The sequence below is a fragment of the Mixophyes fleayi genome, chromosome 11 (assembly GCF_038048845.1).
Source record: "Mixophyes fleayi isolate aMixFle1 chromosome 11, aMixFle1.hap1, whole genome shotgun sequence".
NCBI lineage: Eukaryota > Metazoa > Chordata > Amphibia > Anura > Limnodynastidae > Mixophyes > Mixophyes fleayi.
Window position 1 is genome coordinate 85,899,740 of NC_134412.1, and position 22,023 is coordinate 85,921,762.

At 42.8% G+C, this 22,023-nt stretch overlaps 1 protein-coding gene across 2 annotated transcripts in view; it reads right to left on the reverse strand.

Annotated features, from left to right (window-relative positions):
- Positions 1 to 605: 605 nt before the first annotated feature.
- DNAJC11 (DnaJ heat shock protein family (Hsp40) member C11) overlaps positions 606 to 22,023 on the reverse strand; it is a 155,753-nt gene continuing 134,335 nt past the window's right edge. For both annotated transcript variants that reach the window (XM_075190089.1, XM_075190088.1), the window contains exons 7-16: positions 21,733 to 21,806; positions 17,265 to 17,454; positions 13,630 to 13,715; positions 11,635 to 11,751; positions 9,676 to 9,831; positions 8,333 to 8,402; positions 7,069 to 7,126; positions 5,381 to 5,523; positions 3,431 to 3,560; positions 606 to 2,402 (exon numbers count right to left, since the gene is read on the reverse strand). In XM_075190089.1, coding sequence (XP_075046190.1) covers positions 2,377 to 2,402; positions 3,431 to 3,560; positions 5,381 to 5,523; positions 7,069 to 7,126; positions 8,333 to 8,402; positions 9,676 to 9,831; positions 11,635 to 11,751; positions 13,630 to 13,715; positions 17,265 to 17,454; positions 21,733 to 21,806 — 1,050 coding nt within the window. In that variant the 3' untranslated portion in view covers positions 606 to 2,376. The remainder of the gene's footprint in view (positions 2,403 to 3,430; positions 3,561 to 5,380; positions 5,524 to 7,068; positions 7,127 to 8,332; positions 8,403 to 9,675; positions 9,832 to 11,634; positions 11,752 to 13,629; positions 13,716 to 17,264; positions 17,455 to 21,732; positions 21,807 to 22,023) is intronic.

Consider the following 22,023-nt stretch of genomic DNA (forward strand, 5'->3'; position numbering starts at 1 on the left):
TATTAATGACAACATGTACTGAAAGGAGGTTGTCCACCTTCAGGTAACTCTTATCCTCCTGGCTCTCCCTCTGTGTGTTATGTCCATGTATTCATATCATCAGGAAGAGTTCTATTTCTGTCGTCCAGGGATAACACAGAGCTCTAAGTATTGGCTACAACTGTAACCAGATACCAGCTTCGTGTCTTATCCAGCAACATCAAACAGGCAAGTCATCTAATGGTATAAATACATGACTGAAAAGCACAGACTGGAGACAATGGAAACACACCTTGCGCCAATGAACACAATTACTACAGCCTACTACTTGAAGGACAGAACGAGGGAGAGAAGGGTGGCGGATGAACGTAGGCAATGTACAGTACACGGGCATGCCAAGGGCGTGATTCAAGTTCTCATAGTGATGACCGTCACGGCATCGTCTATGCATTAAAAACTACACGTATGTGTGCCGCTGGATAGCACAGAATGTATACGCAAGGAAAAGAAACCATAAAAACGGATTGTATGTACAGTAGGCATTAAAAACTTCCCGGTTTATGTTTAAAAACAAAAACAAAGAAAAATCTAAAATATGTAATGTAAATAAATGAAGGAAAAATAAATAAATAAAAAAACACATTTTATTAATGATTATAGTAGGTGGTAATGTCTGAGCTCGTTTAAAAAAGCGTAACTCGAGTGCAGGTTGCGTTTGCAGATGAATCAGCCCCAATGTACTTAGTAATAGTGACAGGAAGGAAGGAACAAATCAATAAACGGACGTTACCTGAAGGTTAAAACCCTGTTGATAACCAGACCTCCTCCCCGCTCTCATTCTGTGCTCCATAACGCAATGAACGGCAGTCACAGAAGGCAGAATACACCTTTATAACAGAGCACTTCACAGAGGTGTCTTGTATACAAGTGTTGTGGCTTTTTCCAGTCTCCGGTTGTCGAGTATAAAAGGAAGAACACAATTCCCACCGAATCAACAAGACTTTGAAAAATAACCTGTTTTATTTCACAATATCTGCGGAATTGGAAGTAGAAAATGAATCTTTCATGCATATCCCCGGCCTAGCCCCTTTTGATGGGTTATCCCCAATATGGAAGGTGTACTACGCAGAGTACTAGTACTGGGAGCAGGGGGGGGATTGCTGTGGATCAGCTAATGAAATCTCACATTATACAAGAAAAAAAGCCCAGCGGTTGTACCGTGGGACCTCGCTCGTATAGACACACAAAGTATAACATCGTTTCATCTATTCTCAGCCTACGGGATCACAGTTTGCATAAACAGAACACAAGTGGGGCCCTGAAGTATAGATTCTCCTTGGTTTAAAGAAAAACACAAGTGTTTCGCGGAACAGGGATGTCGTTATAGAGAAAAAACAAAACACTGAGGACGTCAGCGGGGCCGGGTTCCTGTCAGATCAAATGGCCTAATCTGCCCCCGCACAACAGTCAACTGTTATGAAGGAAGCGCTAGAGAGAGACACTCGGCAAACGCCAACCGGTAGATGCGCAATTAAAAATCCTAATAAAACCTATGTACGTATGTTTTCAATAAATATGCATCACCCCCGTGTCTCACTCAAAGCTCTAAACGCATTTGGAATTCTGAGTACTTGGTTTGGTTGAAGAGGGAGGGAAAAGAAAAAAAAAAAAAAAAGAACAAAATAAAAATACATATAAACATAAAATAATAAGCTCAGGCCACGTAGGCTACAAATAGGTACCATTCATTTATCTTGATAATTAAAGCTGGGGCCTAAAAAACAAAAAAAAAAGCAAAAAAACACTTATCTTTTAAAGTATGTCTGCTGACCCCACGGAACAATGGCAACCATTTTGTGGGGCGTGAATATTGATTCACCCCACAAAATGGCTGCCTAAAACAGGCAGACTTTATAAACAGTAGAATATAGTAGAATGTATATGTAACAGTGTAATAAATTGCAAAGAAAGTTGAATGTTTGACAAATCATTGGCTTCTCCACAAAAAGGACGCAACTTAGATGACTTTTTTTTGGATAGAACCCAGGAAAGGTAAAACCAGGGCATTAGATAATATATGGCTATAGCGATCATTCATGACAGGAAAATTTAGTGTTGTCACCTCCAATCCTCCATAAAACCAAACTTCATATGTGGCCGTAGTAAAACAAGACTCATTTTATCCGTATATGATCATTATTATAAAGATATATTATTTTGACATTCTTTTTCAATAGATATAATGTTTTTTTTTCTTGTCTTTTTTAAAATAACAAACAAAAGAACAAAACTTCTCTTGGACTTCTTCCGTTCCGACGTAGATAATCCCGGGGGGAAATAATTCTGGCCTGGGAGGTTTTAGAGTTCTGCACAGCGACGTGTTGATCCTGAAGGAGGCTAGCCGTCCGCGTCAATCTTGTGAGCTGAAAGATCGGAGAGGAATAGAGGCCACTCATAAAATGGTCTAAATATGGAAACTTCGATTTCAGAGAGGAGATGGGATTAGCGCGGTCTGTGAGCTTTTCACGCACGCAGAGGTTTTATTTCAGCGACTGCGCTAGAATGTTAATAAAATCAGGATATCCTGGTATTTTACCACTCCCAAAGGAATGGTCTAAGGCTAAATTAATTCCTATATCCAAACTTTTTGGATTTTGTATAGAGAGCCATTAGACTTCAGTTTAAAGGGTTTGTGCGATCAGTTACCAGTCTCAGGTAACAGGGGCAAATTAATTTAACAGATCGTACTGGAAATGGTCGAGCTCATTGATCTCTACGGCTCAAGAAAGAACCTATAAATCAGCATACGGTGAGTTCATGGTGGAAATGAATAGAAGAAAAATCTATTCCAAGACATAATGTGTGTTTTACTAGCAGGTAGGATTTGTAGGGCAAACTAACGTTTTGAAGGGGATTCTGGACTCTGGGCTATATGTGGTTTCAAAATAAACAGGCATTGACTTTATTACTGGAAGTTGCAGCCATCTGTCATCTTTGTACTGTGGTCTGGATTTTAAATAAAAACGTAATAATAGTTATTAGAATTGGTGAATCTAATCTGTTCTCTATTTCTGTTCCATTCACGGATACACCAACAGGAACGGATGTCACGTGGACAGTATGCAAATATCAATACGTAGCATTGCTCATGCCGCAAGTGTATACCCCGACCTCTGTGATGTCAAACATTTATAAGCATAACCTTGTTATAGACCACTAATGGTGTAGGCAGAAGGAAGGTGAAGAAGTGCTGGTGCTTTTCCTGTGTATCAGTATCTGCTGTCTCTGTCCAAACAGTGCTGAGGGAAGATAGTCAACTGGCCTCCTGATTGGTTAGTAATACACCAACTTGGAGACAACCTCAGATCCCCGTTTTTGTGCTCCTAGACCTGATTAATAGTAGTGATCAGCTAACTAAGGCAGTATCTTGTACAGCTAAAGACCAACTCACACTGCTTTGGTATCCTAAGGCCCTCGTTGTCTGCGGACATGACTTGGTGGAGGACTCCGCGGAACTGGTAGAGAATCTTTAGGTTCTTATCCTCCCCGACACACGGGTCATAGAACCCAGGCAGACCAGCCTGAGAGGGAAGAGAGAGGTAAATGCTTATTAACGATATGTAAAAACAGAACGGCATAAATCTTCCATAAAACCTTGGTCACAGAAACCTGTCCGACATTTGCTTTTATTACACAAACTTGCGTCAGACAGATCAAAGTTAACAGAGACGCCATCAGAAATGTGGGGGGGTCACTACAACCTACAACAGAGCCCCTTTTCCTGCCTCATTCCGAAGATGATAATAAAGTCTTCTCTGGTGGCTAGTATACAAGGTAAACTGAGCAACACACCTGAGCTAAATCATCTGTTTATGTCAGTTACACCTTGTGCACAGCTCCTAGTTCTCAGACCTGTGTATAGCACATTTCATCGTCTGACACTATGAACAAATCAGTGCTGGCAACGATCTGCTTGATGTAACCGACAACTCATAGTAGCTATTGATCCTAGTAATAGGCAATGTAGGAGATCAGCAATGGGAAGAGCTGCGGACAGTGAGTACATCAGTGGGGAAGGAGGGGTAATCAATGCTGCAGGCTTTTATACACTACCCACCAGAGCCTGGAGGACCCCCTCCACGCTAGCCACCAGAGCCTGGAGGCTCCCCTCCATGCTAGCCAACAGAGCCTGGAGGCTCCCCTCCACGCTAGCCACCAGAGCCTGGAGGCTCCCCTCCATGCTAGCCAACAGAGCCTGGAGGCTCCCCTCCACGCAAGCCACCAGAGCCTGGAGGCTCCCCTCCATGCTAGCCAACAGAGCCTGGAGGCTCCCCTCCACGCAAGCCACCAGAGCCTGGAGGCTCCCCTCCATGCTAGCGAACAGAGCCTGGAGGCTCCCCTCCACGCAAGCCACCAGAGCCTGGAGGACCCCCTCCACGCTAGCCACCAGAGCCTGGAGGACCCCCTCCACGCTAGCCACCAGAGCCTGGAGGACCCCCTCCACGCTAGCCACCAGAGCCTGGAGGCTCCCCTCCACGCTAGCCACCAGAGCCTGGAAGACCCCCTCCACGCTAGCCACCAGAGCCTGGAGGCTCCCCTCCACGCTAGCCACCAGAGCCTGGAGGACCCCCTCCACGCTAGCCACCAGAGCCTGATGGGCCCCCCCTCCACACTAGCCACCAGAGCCTGGAGGCTCCCCTCCACGCTAGCCCCTAAAAATGGAAAGTCCACTATGTACACTAGCCCCCAGAGACAAAAGGTGTGCAGAGACTGGAGATCTACTTTATATATCAACCATTTTATATACCAGCCATCAGATTATGGGTCTGCTTTGCATACTAGTCACCAGATTATGGGTCTGCTTTACATACTAGTCACCAGATTATGGGTCTGCTTTACATTCTAGTCACCAGATTATGGGTCTGCTTTGCATTCTAGTCACCAGATTATGGGTCTGTTTTGCATACTAGTCACCAGATTATGGGTCTGCTTTGCATTCTAGTCACCAGATTATGGGTCTGTTTTGCATACTAGTCACCAGATTATGGGTCTGCTTTACATTCTAGTCACCAGATTATGGGTCTGCTTTGCATTCTAGTCACCAGATTATGGGTCTGCTTTGCATACTAGTCACCAGATTATGGGTCTGCTTTGTACACTAACGAACAGAATCAGCTCTGCATCGTTCACTTGCCACCAGAATGAACTCTATTATGATTACAATTCCCAAAAAAGGACTCTGTGTAGTAGTCACTAGAATGATGAGTGGGGCAGGCGAAGGGCTCTGTTTATCAGGTTGTGAGGGGACCAAGATTTGTGAGCACTGCTTAAACCTTCACTATGTATCAATGTCTCATCGATATATGGTCATAAAGTAAAGAGGAAACTTTGGCCGACTCACCTTGGAAGCTTCTGTGAGAATTAATTTAGAGTCTTTCACCAAACACTGCAACGGTACAGTCACGTCTATCACTTTCACCTTCTCATTTCTCCGGCTGTTAGCGGTGACAAATTTACCATACCAGGCGTTAAGTATGATCAGACCTGAAACACATTAGAAGAAATTAGATATGAAACGCCATGAAACACACTCTTGTGGTTTTTCAAAAATAGTACAAGTGTGTAAAAACGACAGAATTATTTTGGAAAATGGATTTGTGATGTAGCGATCCCTTTTAAAGGCGGGGCTTGCGTTATGACAGGATGCGGGAAAAAAACACATCCACAAGTTAACCGTAGGGGATATGGATGAAATTAGCTCACAGGAAACGGTCGTTACCCATAGCAACAAATCAGATGCTAGCTATCATTTTTGTTGGGCAGATTGGAAAATTAAAGCAGACATTTGATTGGTTGCAACACCTCAGTGTACTTAGCTCTATAAAACCCACAAGGACGTTTCTGAAAACTGGCGCACAGTAGAATTTTGCTGGAACCCATATCAAACAACCATTACATTTTTTTTTAAAATGAAGTAGCAAAATGAAACACATTGGTTAATATAGGTCACAGCAGCGTTTTACTCGGACGTCACACAGTTGATTTGTTGATTCAGATTTGTTAGCTGTGTAGCCAGGCTGAAAGACTTTAAAATACAGCTTTAATAGATAATATATTATATAGATAAGTTACACATAAGTTACTATGGCCGTGTGAAATTCGGTAGTTTTGCAGACTAAGGGGTAGATTAATCAAAACTTTCTAAAAGGAAAAGTGGAAGTGTTGCATAGCAACCAGATTCATTTATCTGGTACATTCTAGAACATGACAGCGAGAATATGATTGGTTGCCATGGGCAACACCTAAAGTTTTCCTTTATAGAAGATTTCATAAATCTACCCCAAAGAGTCCTCACTATAGACCAGGGGTCAGGGAACTTTTTTACCTTTTACCCCCAAATATATTTAGATACGCCGACGTTACCCCCTTGATTTGAAAGGAAGGAAATCATATATTATTAATTATTGGAATTCAAAATTTTATTGAATCTATTCAAAATTTCTTTAAAAGCTTCAACTTCAAAACTTCAGGTTTTGGAGAAATGATGTTGCTTCATTTTTGATACGAGAGCATCAATATTGGGCCATTTTGATGTCAGAGCAATTTGGACACAATCTTCAGCGTCCAATATATTTCTCTGCTTTGTTTTTATGTTCGTTAGAGTGGAAAATCCTCGTTTGCAAAGGTAGGTTGTTGCAAAAGGCAGCAACTTTTTGACTGTCTCCTCATGTGCAATTTTGATGCCTTTGTAGCTGTCGACATCCAAAAATATGACAGATCTGCTTTGTTTTCAAATGCAATACGTGCTTCATTATTGCATCGAAGCTCAAGAAGTGCCTCTGCCAACCCTTGAGGCTCTTCTGGTACAACAGCAAATTCACATTTAAAGGGGTCTACAATCCAACTGACAGCATGTGAATCGGCAGCATTACCCCCCGGAATTTCATTTTTACCCCATTTGGGATAATTTACCCCCTGTTCCCTGACCACTGATATAGACTAAGACTAAGGGTCCCGCAGTATGGGAGTTGATTTTACAAGCAGCGTTGTCAGTGAGGGCTCAGACATGATTCAGCTCTGTGTATTTACCCATTCTAGACTCTTCAGCCTCAATTATCCTGCGTACAGACTCCTGCATTAATCGCACCTACAAAACACAAATAGGCATTAAACTATAAGTAGAGCTGTGTACAGGACAGAACAACTAATATAGGATAAGAAATATGATGCCAAAAAATAAATAAATAAGATACTAACAAATGTACACAAAATCACCGAGCCCGTCATCCAAGCTGCAATGTGTTCACTGAGTCGCACTCTCAGAAAATACAGCTTTAATGGAATTTGGAAAAGGATTTTTTTCCACCTCCACCTAAAGATTTGGTATCCATGTGTACAACTCTTAAAGGACCGGCAAACATATATTTCAATATATATATATTTTTTAAATGCACCATTTCTAAAATATCTTCCCTGTCCGTTACTACTGTGTTTGTTCAGAGCTTCAGTCAGAAGCCCTGCTGGGGAAACATGGACTCTCCGCTAGCAGCCTGCCCAGCTCATCAGCCGGGTACACAACTGACAGACTTAACTGCCCATCCATCTTCATGTCTAAAGGACAACGGGAGCCGGTGCGGAGCGAGGTATCAGCGCTGCAGTTATATCACCCCAGGACCCTATAATAAGCCCCGCAGTACCGTTGTCTTGTTTCCTGCCACACCTACTCTGGTCTTAGAGCAGGCAAGGAGGGGGCAGTTAGAAGTGTTAGCTGTGGGAGCACGAGATGATGACCCAAAGATGGGGAAGCTATGTTTCTCTGGCAGGGCTTTTGTTTGAAGTCCTGCACAGCCAGGGGAGGATGGTGTTAAATCCTCCATGCCCCCCACCCCTATAGCCCCTACACCCACTCTCTCTCCAGCCCCCTACTTCCACTCTCTCTCAGGCCCCCTACTTCCACTCTCTCTCAGGCCCCCTACTTCCACTCTCTCTCAGGCCCCCAACTCCACTCTCTCTCAGGCCCCCTACTTCCACTCTCTCTCAGGCCCCCAACTCCACTCTCCTCTCCGCCATGTCCCTCTCACTAACATTGACAGACATGTGCCTCCTAGTCAAACAGAAACTGATCATAATAACAGAACGTGAAACATATATAAGCTTGTCGGATGAAGTCACATAATTCTCCCGACTCCATCCATGTCAAACTGAACACAACACGGCATGGATAACTTATTCCCCCTTCTATTCATGTTGATGAAAGGAGAGAAATTGGATTAAACTACAGCACTTAGCTGATTTCCCTTCACTTTTATCTCTGTGATATTTACACTGTACGCGGATCAGGTACAATACTCACGGCGGCCTCTGCTTCTTGCTTCTTGTGTAATATCTCAGATGCTGAGCTCTCCCTTTGCTTCTCCAGATCTCTATAAACGGAATAAACACAGACAATGTGTATACCCTAGAGGTGATCACATATGAATCAATGGCTGGTTACCAGCGCGTTCTCACCTCTACGTAGTATGTGTCTATGGAGATATGTGATAGTAGATTATGGTATTAATGTGAAATCTGGGGTCTGCTGATTCATGCGGTCAGTACGACAGGCCACACCCTGCACTGGGAGGGGCATTGACTACTGCGTTGACTGTTCAATCACGCAAGTCGTAGTCTACCAGTATAATATCCATTAGAGGACGAGAAACGGGAGGATACGGGCAAACACTAGAGCATGGCACATGTTTATTTTTGGTTGGAGGTTGAATTTAAGCCTAAGCGGAATAGCTGTTTTACACGGATAGAAATTTAAATACAAAAAAATAGATTTCTAAATATTTCTCTATTTACAAGCGCGCCTGCATTTATCATCACCGTAGCACAGACAGCAATCAATTTATTATTTATTTTTGTGCGGTCGGGACACTGTTGTTACAGTCTGCACTCTAAGGGCTCGTACACACAGGCGTTTAGTAACAACACTGGTTCAAGCATAGTCACCACCGCGGACATTGTCCTCCCTCTTACCACAGCGTTCCAAGTGCACTCATTACCGCATCTCAAACCTTTCCCATTGTACTCTGTACCTGTCCCATAGAATTCCATTGTATGTTATGAAGTGTTAATACTTCTGAACACCGCAGGCAATGTGAACACTGACGCAAAGCAAACATTTGTCAGCAAGTTGCTCTTAATTGTTTTGGTGGGGATGACCAGCATCAAATTACATTTAATAGGTATCGGCAAAGCAAATAAAATGCTTTAAAATAACGCCAGGCGGCCCTCCGAGCTTTCATCTGTGGCCCCCAACTGCTTCCTGCCTATTGCCATATTTCTTTATTATACCGTGTAACACTTCTTTATAATGACTGTATGTTATTACAGATAGGTGTCTCTTCCTTTGATTAAATGTATTGTTTTAACTTGTTACTGACATTAAGGGTAATGTGCGGCACTTATGAAGGTCAGAGGGCCGCCCACGAGGCCCCTGCAGTGTTATCCGTTTGCCAATCCCTGGCTTAGCCTCTCACCTACACCAAGATCCCTATGTGACACTCCTCTCTCATATTACGGAGAAGGCAGTAACTAAGGAGTAAAACGATTTGGCCGGGTTAATGACTAATGCAAACTGAATGAAACTCTAATTTCTCATCGCACGTACAGAAAGTGCTGAGTTATGAGGAGCCGCTGTGAAGTACTCACTTCTCTTTCTGCGCCTTAAGGTACGGTTTGATAATAAGCCGGTGCATGGCCACATAGATAACAAGAGGACCCACAGTGGCATAAAACACAGCACTCGGTAGCAGCTGATCTGTCAGGTGGATAGGGAAGAAATATGTCTGACTCGCTCTATTCAACCTGCAACAAAGAAGAACAGGAATAGATTAATAGAAATAGTCTGCGGGGCTGGGAGCGAGGAAACAACCCGTAATTTATACTTTCCAATGAGCGCTGAATCTCAGTGCATAATGTGACACATCTATCACCTCCGGGGTGTAATATGTGCACATCTAATAAGTAGCTGCTGGTCAGCCGAAACAACACCCCATTCATCAACCCCTGCTGGCCAGCCTGGAACGTAAATAGACTGAGCACCAAACACACTGTCATCTCTTTAATCAGTAATGTTGCAGCAAATGTGTAATCAAATGGTATTCTGTACAGCATGTGTGGTAAGTGTGCAAAGCTGTAACTTGAGAAGAAAAACTTTTAGTCTGGTAAAAAAATAATAATATTGAAACAGTGCGCCCTCTGGTGGTAGGAAACGGTGTCGTTACAGTGAGATGTATTCCAACACATTGTAAGCGTTTGACTGCTGGGATGTCTGCAAAGATCCAAATTACACTTAACCAAGTAGCGCTGAACCCAACTTGTTCCTCCTCTGTGCCTCCCCTTACTCACCATGCCACGAACCCATATCTGGAAGCACAGTATCGTTTATCTACAGGGACATGGGCACAGAATACACAGCGACTCCACTGCTGCAGATCTGCTGCTGTCATCTCAAGATATAAGGATTATGGTTTTAGGTGCTGCAGTATAAAGGCTGTAAGCCTGAATCTTATTGCAGTGTCAGCGTAGGACGACCCATCACCAACATCTATTGTGAGAACCAGCAATACAGCACGCAGAAATGTATGTACCCGCTACCGCGCCAGGCAGATACTTGGGCTCCCGGCATCGCACCAAGAAGATACATGGGCTGGCGGCACAAAGCCAGGCAGATACTTGGGCTCCTAGCATCGCGCCAGGCATATACTTGGGCTGGCGGCACAAAGCCAGGCAGATACTTGGGCTGGCGGCACAAAGCCAGGCAGGTACGCCAGGCAGATACTTGGGCTGGCGGCACAAAGCCAGGCAGGTACGCCAGGCAGATACTTGGGCTGGCGGCACAACGCCAGGCAGATACTTGGGCTGGCGGCACAAAGCCAGGCAGATACTTGGGCTGGCGGCACAAAGCCAGGCAGATACTTGGGCTGGCGGCACAAAGCCAGGCAGGTACGCCAGGCAGATACTTGGGCTGGCGGCACAAAGCCAGGCAGGTACGCCAGGCAGATACTTGGGCTGGCGGCACAAAGCCAGGCAGATACTTGGGCTGGCGGCACAAAGCCAGGCAGGTACGCCAGGCAGATACTTGGGCTGGCGGCACAAAGCCAGGCAGATACTTGATACAGATGTTCCATTTATTTCAAGGGTCTATAGTAGTTTGGGGGGTATAGTTTGCGACACTTGGAAATGAAGAGCGGATGTTTTGCAAAAGACGATCTTACGTGTAAGAGACAACCACTTGTCATCACCCCCCCCCCCCCCCCCCATCCAGTATAATGTGGGGGTATTATGACGAGAGAAAACGCCTGACAGGAGGGCATTATGGGACAAACAACAGACAATGGCACTATAGGGAACACTGGGGAAAAAAATTGTTCAACAATTATCTCTCAATATTTACATTACACAATAGCAACAGGAAGATAAAAGAAAAAAGTTTTACTTTTACTTTAATGTGAATATAAATGTTTTGTGGTTTGTTCAGCATAATGTTTATCTATTGGCGCACACACACACACGCACACACACACACACACACACACACACACACACACACAAGAGATGCCCTTTAAATCTGAAACTCAGAGCAGCAACAAGTTGATTATGACTTACTTGACTTTTAAAGACACCCCTTGAGGAACGCCAACACTGACGGTAGCTCCTAGCACGCTATGCCTAGAAATCTTCCTCTCCGCGCCGTACTCCACCACGGCCCCGAAGAAACCAGCCCTAGAATAAAAACGACATTGTGACTGCGTCCAGTATTAGGAGGAACGTGTGATCCTGAGCTTAAAAGCCTGCATTGACATAGGGCTGTCCCTCTCTAGAGAGCATGCAAGCGTTGCTAAAAGAGACATCTCCCTACTACCAATGACATCCAGACAATGCGAAGAAACCGTAATCAATTAAACGGTTTTGCCTTTTGGGATAAGCAATCCAGCCTCAACGCTCCCCGCTCCCTTAGAACCTCTTAGAAGTCTGCTGAATCGATGAGCACGGTCCCTGCAGTGCCCGGGCTCCTGACTTCACTTCTCACACCACTGACATTGAGGGGATTATACAACAACATGAATCAATTGGTAGAGAGAGAAATAATCAGAACATTACTAGCGGAGCACCACAGGGTTAATCCTAATTGGATTGCAATAGGCTCATAATTCACTGTCAGCGCATCGACCGTTACATGGGACTAGGAAGCTTCAGAAAGGAAGAAAAAAGCCTCTATTCCCATTTTTACAGTCTTGACACCGGGTGATTAAGTGAGCGGTTTCACAGCACACTGCGAGCAAGGACTAATCCCCGGATGTCACGCACGCTCGCCACAGATACGGGGATTCTCCAATAACGTTAGCTTAAATCTCATAGCTTTGGTAAAGGGATGAAACTATATAATACATATACACAAGTACATAGGTGAGATCTAAATACATTTATGTTTTAAGGGTTATGTCAAGAATCTTAATTTTATTAACTTTCTGGAGTCCTAGTTTGATTATTCTTGGTTAACGTCAAACCAAATAAAATGTGAAGGTTTTATTGTGGCTGTTTTGTTACCACCAGAGAGCTGCCTAAGGACGGAGTTGAAGGCTTGGAAGCCAGAATTTTTACACAATGCTAACGGGCAGCAGTGGTGGCACAGTGGTTAGTATTGCTGCTTCTCGGAGATGGGGTCATGGGATCGACGTAGGTGGATTTTATGTTTTTCATGTCAGCACTAGCCCATGTGTATCCCTTAAAAACATATGGGTAAAAGCATCGAGATAAAGGACTGCCATATAAATGGTACTATCCAGATGTTTAATTCTCCTAAAAAGAGTAGTTAAATGTGCACACTGTCCCTAAGGAGTACCTTAAAGATCACCCTAGGGTAATTGTTCCAGTAAGACGACCCCTATGTCCTAATTCATGTTAATTTTTTAGTTGTTTGTTGGAAACCCAGATGAATATAAAATCTATACGTCTAGCTATACATTAACTGCATTACTAATACAAATACACACTTACCAATCCCACATCTAACACTCACATAGAGGGGAAAATCTCTCAGTGTGGCAGGAAAATATTCTATCCTAGTGTCGGCGGATATTGTGAATACTAACTGCATAATGTAATTAGTGTTACTTCGATCTATAATGACCTAATTGGCTGTTGGGATTGCAGTGTGCTTGAGCAACATTCACTCTATAGTCCCAATGTCTGTTATTCACAGTCAGACGTCATAACCACTTTTAATTTCCCCAGGCTTATAGAGAAGAACGAAGAACACAAAGTTCTTGGCCTTGGATAACTTTTATGACACCTCCTGCTTAAAACCCAAAATGTCACACGGTTCATGTATGTAACTTTAATATGTAGCTACTGGTCACTGTCATCTTGACCATCACACCTTGACCTGTCACCTACACACAGTGGAACGAATCATTTAGTTGGATTAACCAATATTCAATATATCCACATATTTCCTAGAGAGAGAATAGGCAGCATTCTTATAAGTGGATCAGCCCACAAACGGGAGGGAACGGGCCCAGAGACATGTTATGGTCAATGTCTTACCAAGTTGTCTATTGTAACTTGCAGGAGAGATAGAAGTTTATATTCATTACTTACTTAAGAGATCCTTTTAGCCGGGTCTGATCTTCGTCTTGAAATTTGTGCTGGTAGCTGACCATCATGAAGGAATGGGGGATTCCGAGCTGAAATAAAACGACACCCGTCTGGTTTTACGTTGTACTACTAAACTGCTCAAAACTACGCAAATGTCAACAGTATTAGACACCCGATACAGTCATGTACAATAGTAACTTCATAATGACCTCAACACTACTTACTAACCACCAATGGAAGTATGACTGATATGTATGACTCCATCTGATAGATATCGCTCCAGCTTTTCATTTTATTTTTTTTCCACGCTTTTGACGGTCATTAAAATTTAATAGCAGAGAGACCAAAGTCTACCTAAGTCCCCACAACAGGTTTGACTTTAGCAAAATATGGGTAAAGTGATTATATTTTTCTCTGGTATCGCAGACTCAATCAAAGAGACTCTAACACCACGTAGAGCTACTCTCGTTATTTGTCTAATGTAAACATTAGGGGGTGAATGTGTAAAAATATTGTTATAGAACTGGTTTCTATAATTTTGGTAGTTAGGATGCCGAAATTGCCATCATTTATTTTATCTTCGCCATAATCTCCTCTTAGAGCTCTCCTGTCAATCTTATTGAGACCTGGAAAGTGTGGCCTAGAGTATACAGATGTATGTGGCATCATTTTATCGCTACTATTTTAGTTTAGTTACTAGCATAAAATGGAAGAATTGTGAATGCGGTAAGAAGTGGAAAGACCGTCATCACGGGCGAGTTATAGGAAAAATGAGCGGCGTTTAGGAAACCACACCGGTGCATGTCATCCTAGATGAGATTTGACGGTTATGATTGCCGCAGTAATGGAAAACAATTGCATGGTTATTTTCATCATCGTCATCATCTATTTATTTATATATTTTGGGAGTGGGAATTCAGCAATCGTTCTCCTGTGCACGCTCAGGTGTGAGTGATAAAGGTCAAGGTACTAGTTGAGTTGCCCGTGTCCTATAGAGCCATCGACTAAAGCTGGGTGCACACTACACAGTATTCATCCAATAATCGGCTAAATCAGCCGACCGCTCGTTCAAAAGTCGGGTCAGTGTGTGCAGTGACACAATGGTCGAAAGTCTGCCCAAATGGACGATTGTCGCCTCATTCGGTTGGTCGTACCGTTTAATATTTTCGTTCCAATCTCGTTTCCGCTGTGTAGTGTGTATAAACTTCCGACCGATCCACAACAGCGAGTACGAAATTACAGTCATTGCTCACGACAACATGGCTGTAAAAAGTCGCTAAAGGGACGTCCGCTCTTCCCTTTATCGTCCTAAACAAGGCTAGTGTGTATGCAGTCCATGGACCGAGCGATCGGACCATCGGTCGCATGTAAAATCGCTCGGCATAAAAAGTTGGTGGAAAATTCTGTAGTGTGTACCCAGCTTAAATTTAAACCCAGCCACGCCTGTAATGTTATATACTGTTCTGTGACCGGACAGGACAAAAGGACTTTGTTTTTAATGACAAAACATCTTAAAGGGCCAGAACAGTGACGTACAATCTACGTGAGCAAACCGCTATCTCCCCACATTCCTGCTTCCAGAGTGACGTTTGCTAATTGCTCTGTTATCTACAACCGGACGTGTTTTATTATATGAAAGGAGAGCTTTAAAGGGAGAAGCAATCTAATAAAGCCTTCTTTTAGCTATAAATCCCAACGCATCTTTTCTTTATTTATTTTTTATAATTGAAATTTTAACTGTATCAGCAAGCCAGTTGGGAAGGAGATTAAATATCACTTTAGTCATATTGCAAGGGAGAGCAGTGTTTAAATTATGCGTTTAGAAACAGCGCTGCGTCCGCAGCTCTCTTCGAGTGGTTTAATTACATGATTAAACATGACCACCTAGTTATTGTAAAACGCGTTAGTCTAACGTGATGGAACCGGCAGCGCGTGTGATGTGACAGTGCTGTTAGATGCACTTAGCAGGCAAAGGCTTATTCTTCTAAAGTGGCCCATACATGGAATCCATTTAGCATCGGAACAAAGCACAGAAACCTCTGATGGGCGACTACCAGAATCGTTGTGCATTAGTATTTTTAATGCAGCGCACTTCTATATTTATGGTTTTGCAAAAAGCTATGCCTCAGCCAAAGTAGCCCAAAAAGGAATCATAAAACGTACATTTATTAAAGAGTGTAATTGAACGGCATAAAACATTCATATAATGGTTATAGTGATTTGGGTTTTAATTATACTTGGTCTTTCAAATTTAACTTAAGTGGAGTGGAACCAGCTTTGAAAGACAAAAGTCAGAGAATAATAAAAGACTGTGGCGTTTCCTGTACGCTCCAAGATAGTTATGGGCATTGCACAGAACTGGAGACAGTATTTATGCAGAATCTCTTCTGTCTTAGCATAAATAATTAGAATTTAGTCATGCACAATCCATAAGTCTATAGTATATGTACAACTATAGATGATTCAGCAGACTCCCCAGTGCCAACAGGCTGAAAATGATCATTTAATGTGACTTCAAGCTGCATTTCAGAATCATTGATTTTTGGCATGCAACTTTGCAATTTTATTTACGTGACATTTTTTTAAAGAATAAATTAAAAAAACAATTATATGAAATGACCCCTAGATAATAAACCCAAACCCCTTTTCAAGGTTGCTTTCCCGATAGGTCCTATGCAGTGGACCCTATGAATTGAGTGTCAGCTCACATGGCTAGAGTATCTGACACAAATAGAGAACAAACCTTGTATGCGATTTTGGGCTTATTGTGCAACATTTTTAGAGAACCGCTTTCACTTATCCATTAAACAAACTGCAAGCATGTTACTTACTTACCTACTTTTGACAGGCTCCCCTCCGGGAGATCACTGAACAGGGGTGTGAAGGGAGGGACGAAATGGGCGGGGCTTCACAGTTTACATCATTTTGGCCCCGCCCCCCAGCGATGTATGCCTGTTTGGGGTCTTTTTACAGTGGTAAAAAACCCAAAGCAAGCATTACGGCTCTGGGAGCGGGGCCAAAATGACGCGAATTGCGACGGGCCGACCCCCCTCCGCCCATACACCTCTCCATGTCGGCAGATGCGGGAGAATTGCCAGCTCTCCCAGGATTCCGGGAGACCTATCCGAATTCGTGAGTCTTCCGGACATTCCGGGAAAGTTGGCGTTTATGTTGCTACAGCGGATTGTGTGTGTAAATACAATTGCTATATTAGGGCGTTTCAACAATATTTGTTTTAATTACCTGTAGTTTTAGTATATATTAGCACTGCATGATTCACGGATGAGCATATATATGATGGAAAACATTTCTAAAAGCATTTTTAAATGAGGTAGTCTGTTGTGTAGGCATCGGACTCGAAAACATGCTTTTATCCCGAGTGTCCCAGCGATCAGGTCCTGTACGTAATTACTGGAAATGTCAAAATGACGCCAAGTCCATATAAAGTTTTATGGTTGCACGTTTGTAGCAAATGCATCGTATCAGAAGAATACGGCCTGTGTAAACAGGGCCATACCCTGCTACAGTTAGAGCAACTACAGAAATACATTTATAGCTTTTCCATATCTTATCGGACTATCAGCACTGGAAATCTCAGGCCTTTACACACCCGCTACTAACACTGAACCGTGCCTCACCTGCAGCGCCATAGTGAAGTGGCTGGTTTGTGTGTCCCGGACAATACTGGTGTTCATGGAAGACTGGATCCCCCAGCGCCACTGTACGTAACCCATTGTGTTCTTGTCTAGATGTCGCGCGAGCATCGTTGTGAGACCAGGTCGCATACCCCGGGAGGAGAACTGCAAAACGCAGTTTGCACTGAGGGAACTGGAAGAGAGCGGAGAATCAACAGGTGAAGAGGCGTATTTACAGGACGTTCATCCAGTGCACCTATAACATTTGTATCAGTGATGTGACCTAGTTAACAGTCTGTATTCCGATAAATACTGGTTCCACCAACAAATGGCTGCCTCCCTTATCCGTTTGAGCAGCGGATCTAATTCACGAAGCGTTCTGGATGCGTTCAATAAAACACTTTGGTTTTGCAACGGTGTGCCTGGATAGTCTGCCCAGTGCAGGCCACGGTGTATGCCCACCATGTGCACAAGAGACTCCACAAATACAGTGGGAGATGGAAAGAGGAGCACTGCGCAAACGCAAGTCAACCGGCAGCAATGACAAGGTGCCCCATTGCTCTCCCTGGCGCCCAATGAAGCGATAGACTGCGTTCATGCATCGGGCATGTCACTAGTCCCTAGTCAAAAACTGTGGAGGAGATTTATGTACTTCAATGTGGGATACAATTGTTTATTCTATAGTTACTTTAAACATTCCGCATCACTTAATAGCCAATGACCCCTCAGCTTCAGAATGTTCGCCCTCCTTCCTTTATTGGCAGAGATTCCAGCAACTACTCTGTCTTCCAGGGAGCGAAACCACCAGCCTTGAAACATGTACCCTCCAGAAGGGCGCAGCTCCTCTACGGTGGGGCCTCACGTTAAATGATCACTTTCCTGGTTTATCTCCCTCTCTCCAGATTTGCAGAACTTGCCCTGTTCCAGCATTCTCTTAACATATACATATATTTTGAATGCTATCTCATACTTAGTAAACAGAAATCGCTGCAAAACTGGATTCACCTCATCTCTTTATCTTCCAAATATCCGTTCATAAAAGGAACTTTACTCCTTAAAATTCATTTTACACTTCCCTGGATTTTACACGCTTATCCTAGGTCCCCTCACTCCCCAATACAGTCACACCCCCTTTTCACGCAGATTACACCGCCAATTCTGCCCAGATGCGGTATATGAAAGATCATGGTTCTGCATAGTAGTTTGTTCATATTATATACTACCGAAAGCGCTCAGTACAGCAGTAGTTTAGTAATGCAAAAGTTAAAAAAATATTGTACACAAAGAAAACAGGACAAGACATGCTTGCTCAGATAAGGTTATATTACAATTTTTTCCTTAACTTAACATTTATTTGAACCGTACGGATTTATTGTTTCTCATGAAAAGTCCACCGTGTAGACTACGGACTACGGGGGGTATTCAATTGTCTGCGAGTTTTTTGGTTTTTTTTTGACTGCGTTAAGTCATTTTAACGCTGTTTTTTTTTTATTTTCAGCGGGTTAACTTTACCCGCGATTCAATTCCATTTTAAACGCTCAGTTTTTTTCCTCTCACGCTCCAGTAGATGGTCTATTGAAAATATAGGATGGGCGAGAGGCAGCCGTGTTAAAAGCTATTCAATTGTTTTCTAACCCGGCGCGTTAAACAGTTCAATATGCTGTTTCATCTCGCACCTCTTTGGAGTGTGTTACAAATAAAAAACCTCTGAAAAGTATTTGAAATCATGTAATAATGTGGAAAAATGTTAAAAACTTATGTCTATCACTAATGCCTAACATGTAAAAGTTGATTTTCTTGTGAAAAAATAACGAAATACAATAAACATAAAAATAAATAAATAAATCACTAATTAATTATATTTATGTATGTTTTTGGTACAAATATGAATGCAGTAATGTGTTTTGACATGGTATAGATGAATCTATGGTAAAAAATAGTTCAATTAAAAAATATGCTAAAGAAAGTACTGTAATGTAGACATTATCAATGTGTAATGCAATCTAATGTATGAAAAGGTATGCAAATCCTTTTTTTGGTGTTATACATGACCGTGTTAAAAATCCCCTAAAAACTCAGAAAACGCAATGCTTAACACGCAGGGGGCAGCGTTGCCTCTTTTTCAATTGAATTGCATGTGCTTTCGTGCTGCGCTAACTTAAAACGGTCGCCATTGCAGTTAGAAACACACGGGAGATTTTTTTTTTTTTTTTTTTAACGCTGCGGGGAAAAAAAACAAACAAAAAAAAAACTCGGACAATTGAATACCCCCCTATTTGACATGCAGGAGAAAACGGTGGTCAATTGCAAATAGCTTTGTGCATCCCTAACCTAATTTTAAAGATCAGGGTGATTTTAGATTCCTACATATTTCTAAATTTCCCAACAGTGTTTCCAGGTTACTGTGAAAAACATATGACTGGGGGTATGACTGTACCCAGGTCTGTTATCCTACAATGAAAACAGGAACAAACTCTGCCAACAGTGAGAGTAGGCCCTCTACTGGAAGCATGAAGATACTGCGTGTGCATTTAGAGAAAACTGAAGGCACAGCAGCGGAGGGAGGGGAGAATATACAATTCGAATATTGCTGATGTTAAACAAACAGTGACCTAAATACCGGGCGTCTAACATTGACACTATTTATGGGGGTCGTACCCTTATTTTGTATGGAAAATAAATTTCCTCTCGCAAACTCAAAGTACCTTAAAAATTAATCTAGTGCAACTCATTTCAGCTGTGAATGTGTGACCTTACTTTCCTGCCCAAATGACCCTAATTATGGATTTTAAAACTGCAGTTTAACACAGCTGACAAAGAGAATCTGCTTAGCTGCAGAGATAGACGGCAATAGTTGGCACCTGGGTGTTCTGTATTAAAGACAATGGAGGTTTGAGAGCCAGGTGATATATTCTGCATGTCAGCAAAGAAACACTTAGCGCTGTGTAGATAGAAACCTGTTGTATGCAAAGCTAGTTTAAATAAATAACATCACATGTACAAGGGGTAGTAACTGCACAAAAGCTGGAATAAGGACAGCAAAAAGTATCATTATTTCAAAATATAATCTATTACAGGTATTTTTACGCATATTTCTACAGTTAAAAATAAAGCAGTAATGTGTTCTACTTTAATACTCTAATTAATTACATCCAAAACCTATATTTCAATTTCATCACCATCCAATCACACACTAACCTGCTACATAGACTGTGTGACTGCGCTCACTGTGTGACATCACCATCCAATCACACACTAACCTGCTACATAGACTGTGTGACTGCGCTCACTGTGTGACATCACCATCCAATCACACACTAACCTGCTACATAGACTGTGTGACTGCGCTCACCCTGTGACATCACCATCCAATCACACACTAACCTGCTACATAGACTGTGTGACTGCGCTCACCCTGTGACATCACCATCCAATCACACACTAACCAGCTACATAGACTGTGTGACTGCGCTCACTGTGTGACATCACCATCCAATCACACACTAACCTGCTACATAGACTGTGTGACTGCGCTGTGACATCGCCATCCAATCACACACTAACCTGCTACATAGACTGTGTGACTGCGCTTACTGTGTGACATCATCATCCAATCACACACTAACCTGCTACATAGACTGTGTGACTGCGCTCACCCTGTGACATCACCATCCAATCACACACTAACCTGCTACATAGACTGTGTGACTGCGCTGTGACATCGCCATCCAATCACACACTAACCTGCTACATAGACTGTGTGACTGCGCTGTGACATCGCCATCCAATCACACACTAACCTGCTACATAGACTGTGTGACTGCGCTTACTGTGTGACATCATCATCCAATCACACACTAACCTGCTACATAGACTGTGTGACTGCGCTCACTGTGTGACATCATCATCCAATCACACACTAACCTGCTACATAGACTGTGTGACTGCGCTCACTGTGTGACATCACTATCCAATCACACACTAACCTGCTACATAGACTGTGTGACTGCGCTCACCCTGTGACATCACCATCCAATCACACACTAAGCTGCTACATAGACTGTGTGACTGCGCTCACTGTGTGACATCACCATCCAATCACACACTAACCTGCTACATAGACTGTGTGACTGCGCTGTGACATCACCATCCAATCACACACTAACCTGCTACATAGACTGTGTGACTGCGCTCACTGTGTGACATCACCATCCAATCACACACTAACCTGCTACATAGACTGTGTGACTGCGCTCACTGTGTGACATCATCCAATCAGAACCACGCACAAGAGAACCAAAAGGGGGTTTCCGGCCAGCAGGAAGTCAGCATGAGCTTGTGTACATAATGATTTCCTTTCTAATTATTTCCATATTAATAAACAAACCCTACCAGAGTGTATTTGATTGTTTGAAGTATTATTTTCTACTGTTATATACTATGAAAAAGCAGCACTTTTGCTATAAATTACCATTTTTGTGTAAGATTACGGAAAATCTTAAGTCCAAACAGTGGTCCATGAAGGTCACCAGCTTCCAACTCTAACTAAAAACAAAGAGAAAAGGAAAAGTTTGTACAATAAATATTGTTTAAACATTTCGCAGCACATTATAAACATCCCAACTCTGCTGCCACCTTGAAAAAGGGCAAATATATACTAATTTTACCACTCTGCACACCTACTGACACTTGGGGCCTGATGTAGCGTTAGGATCAAGTGCAGCTAGAACAGGCCTGGACGACATGAGGCTCTCCAGGTGCT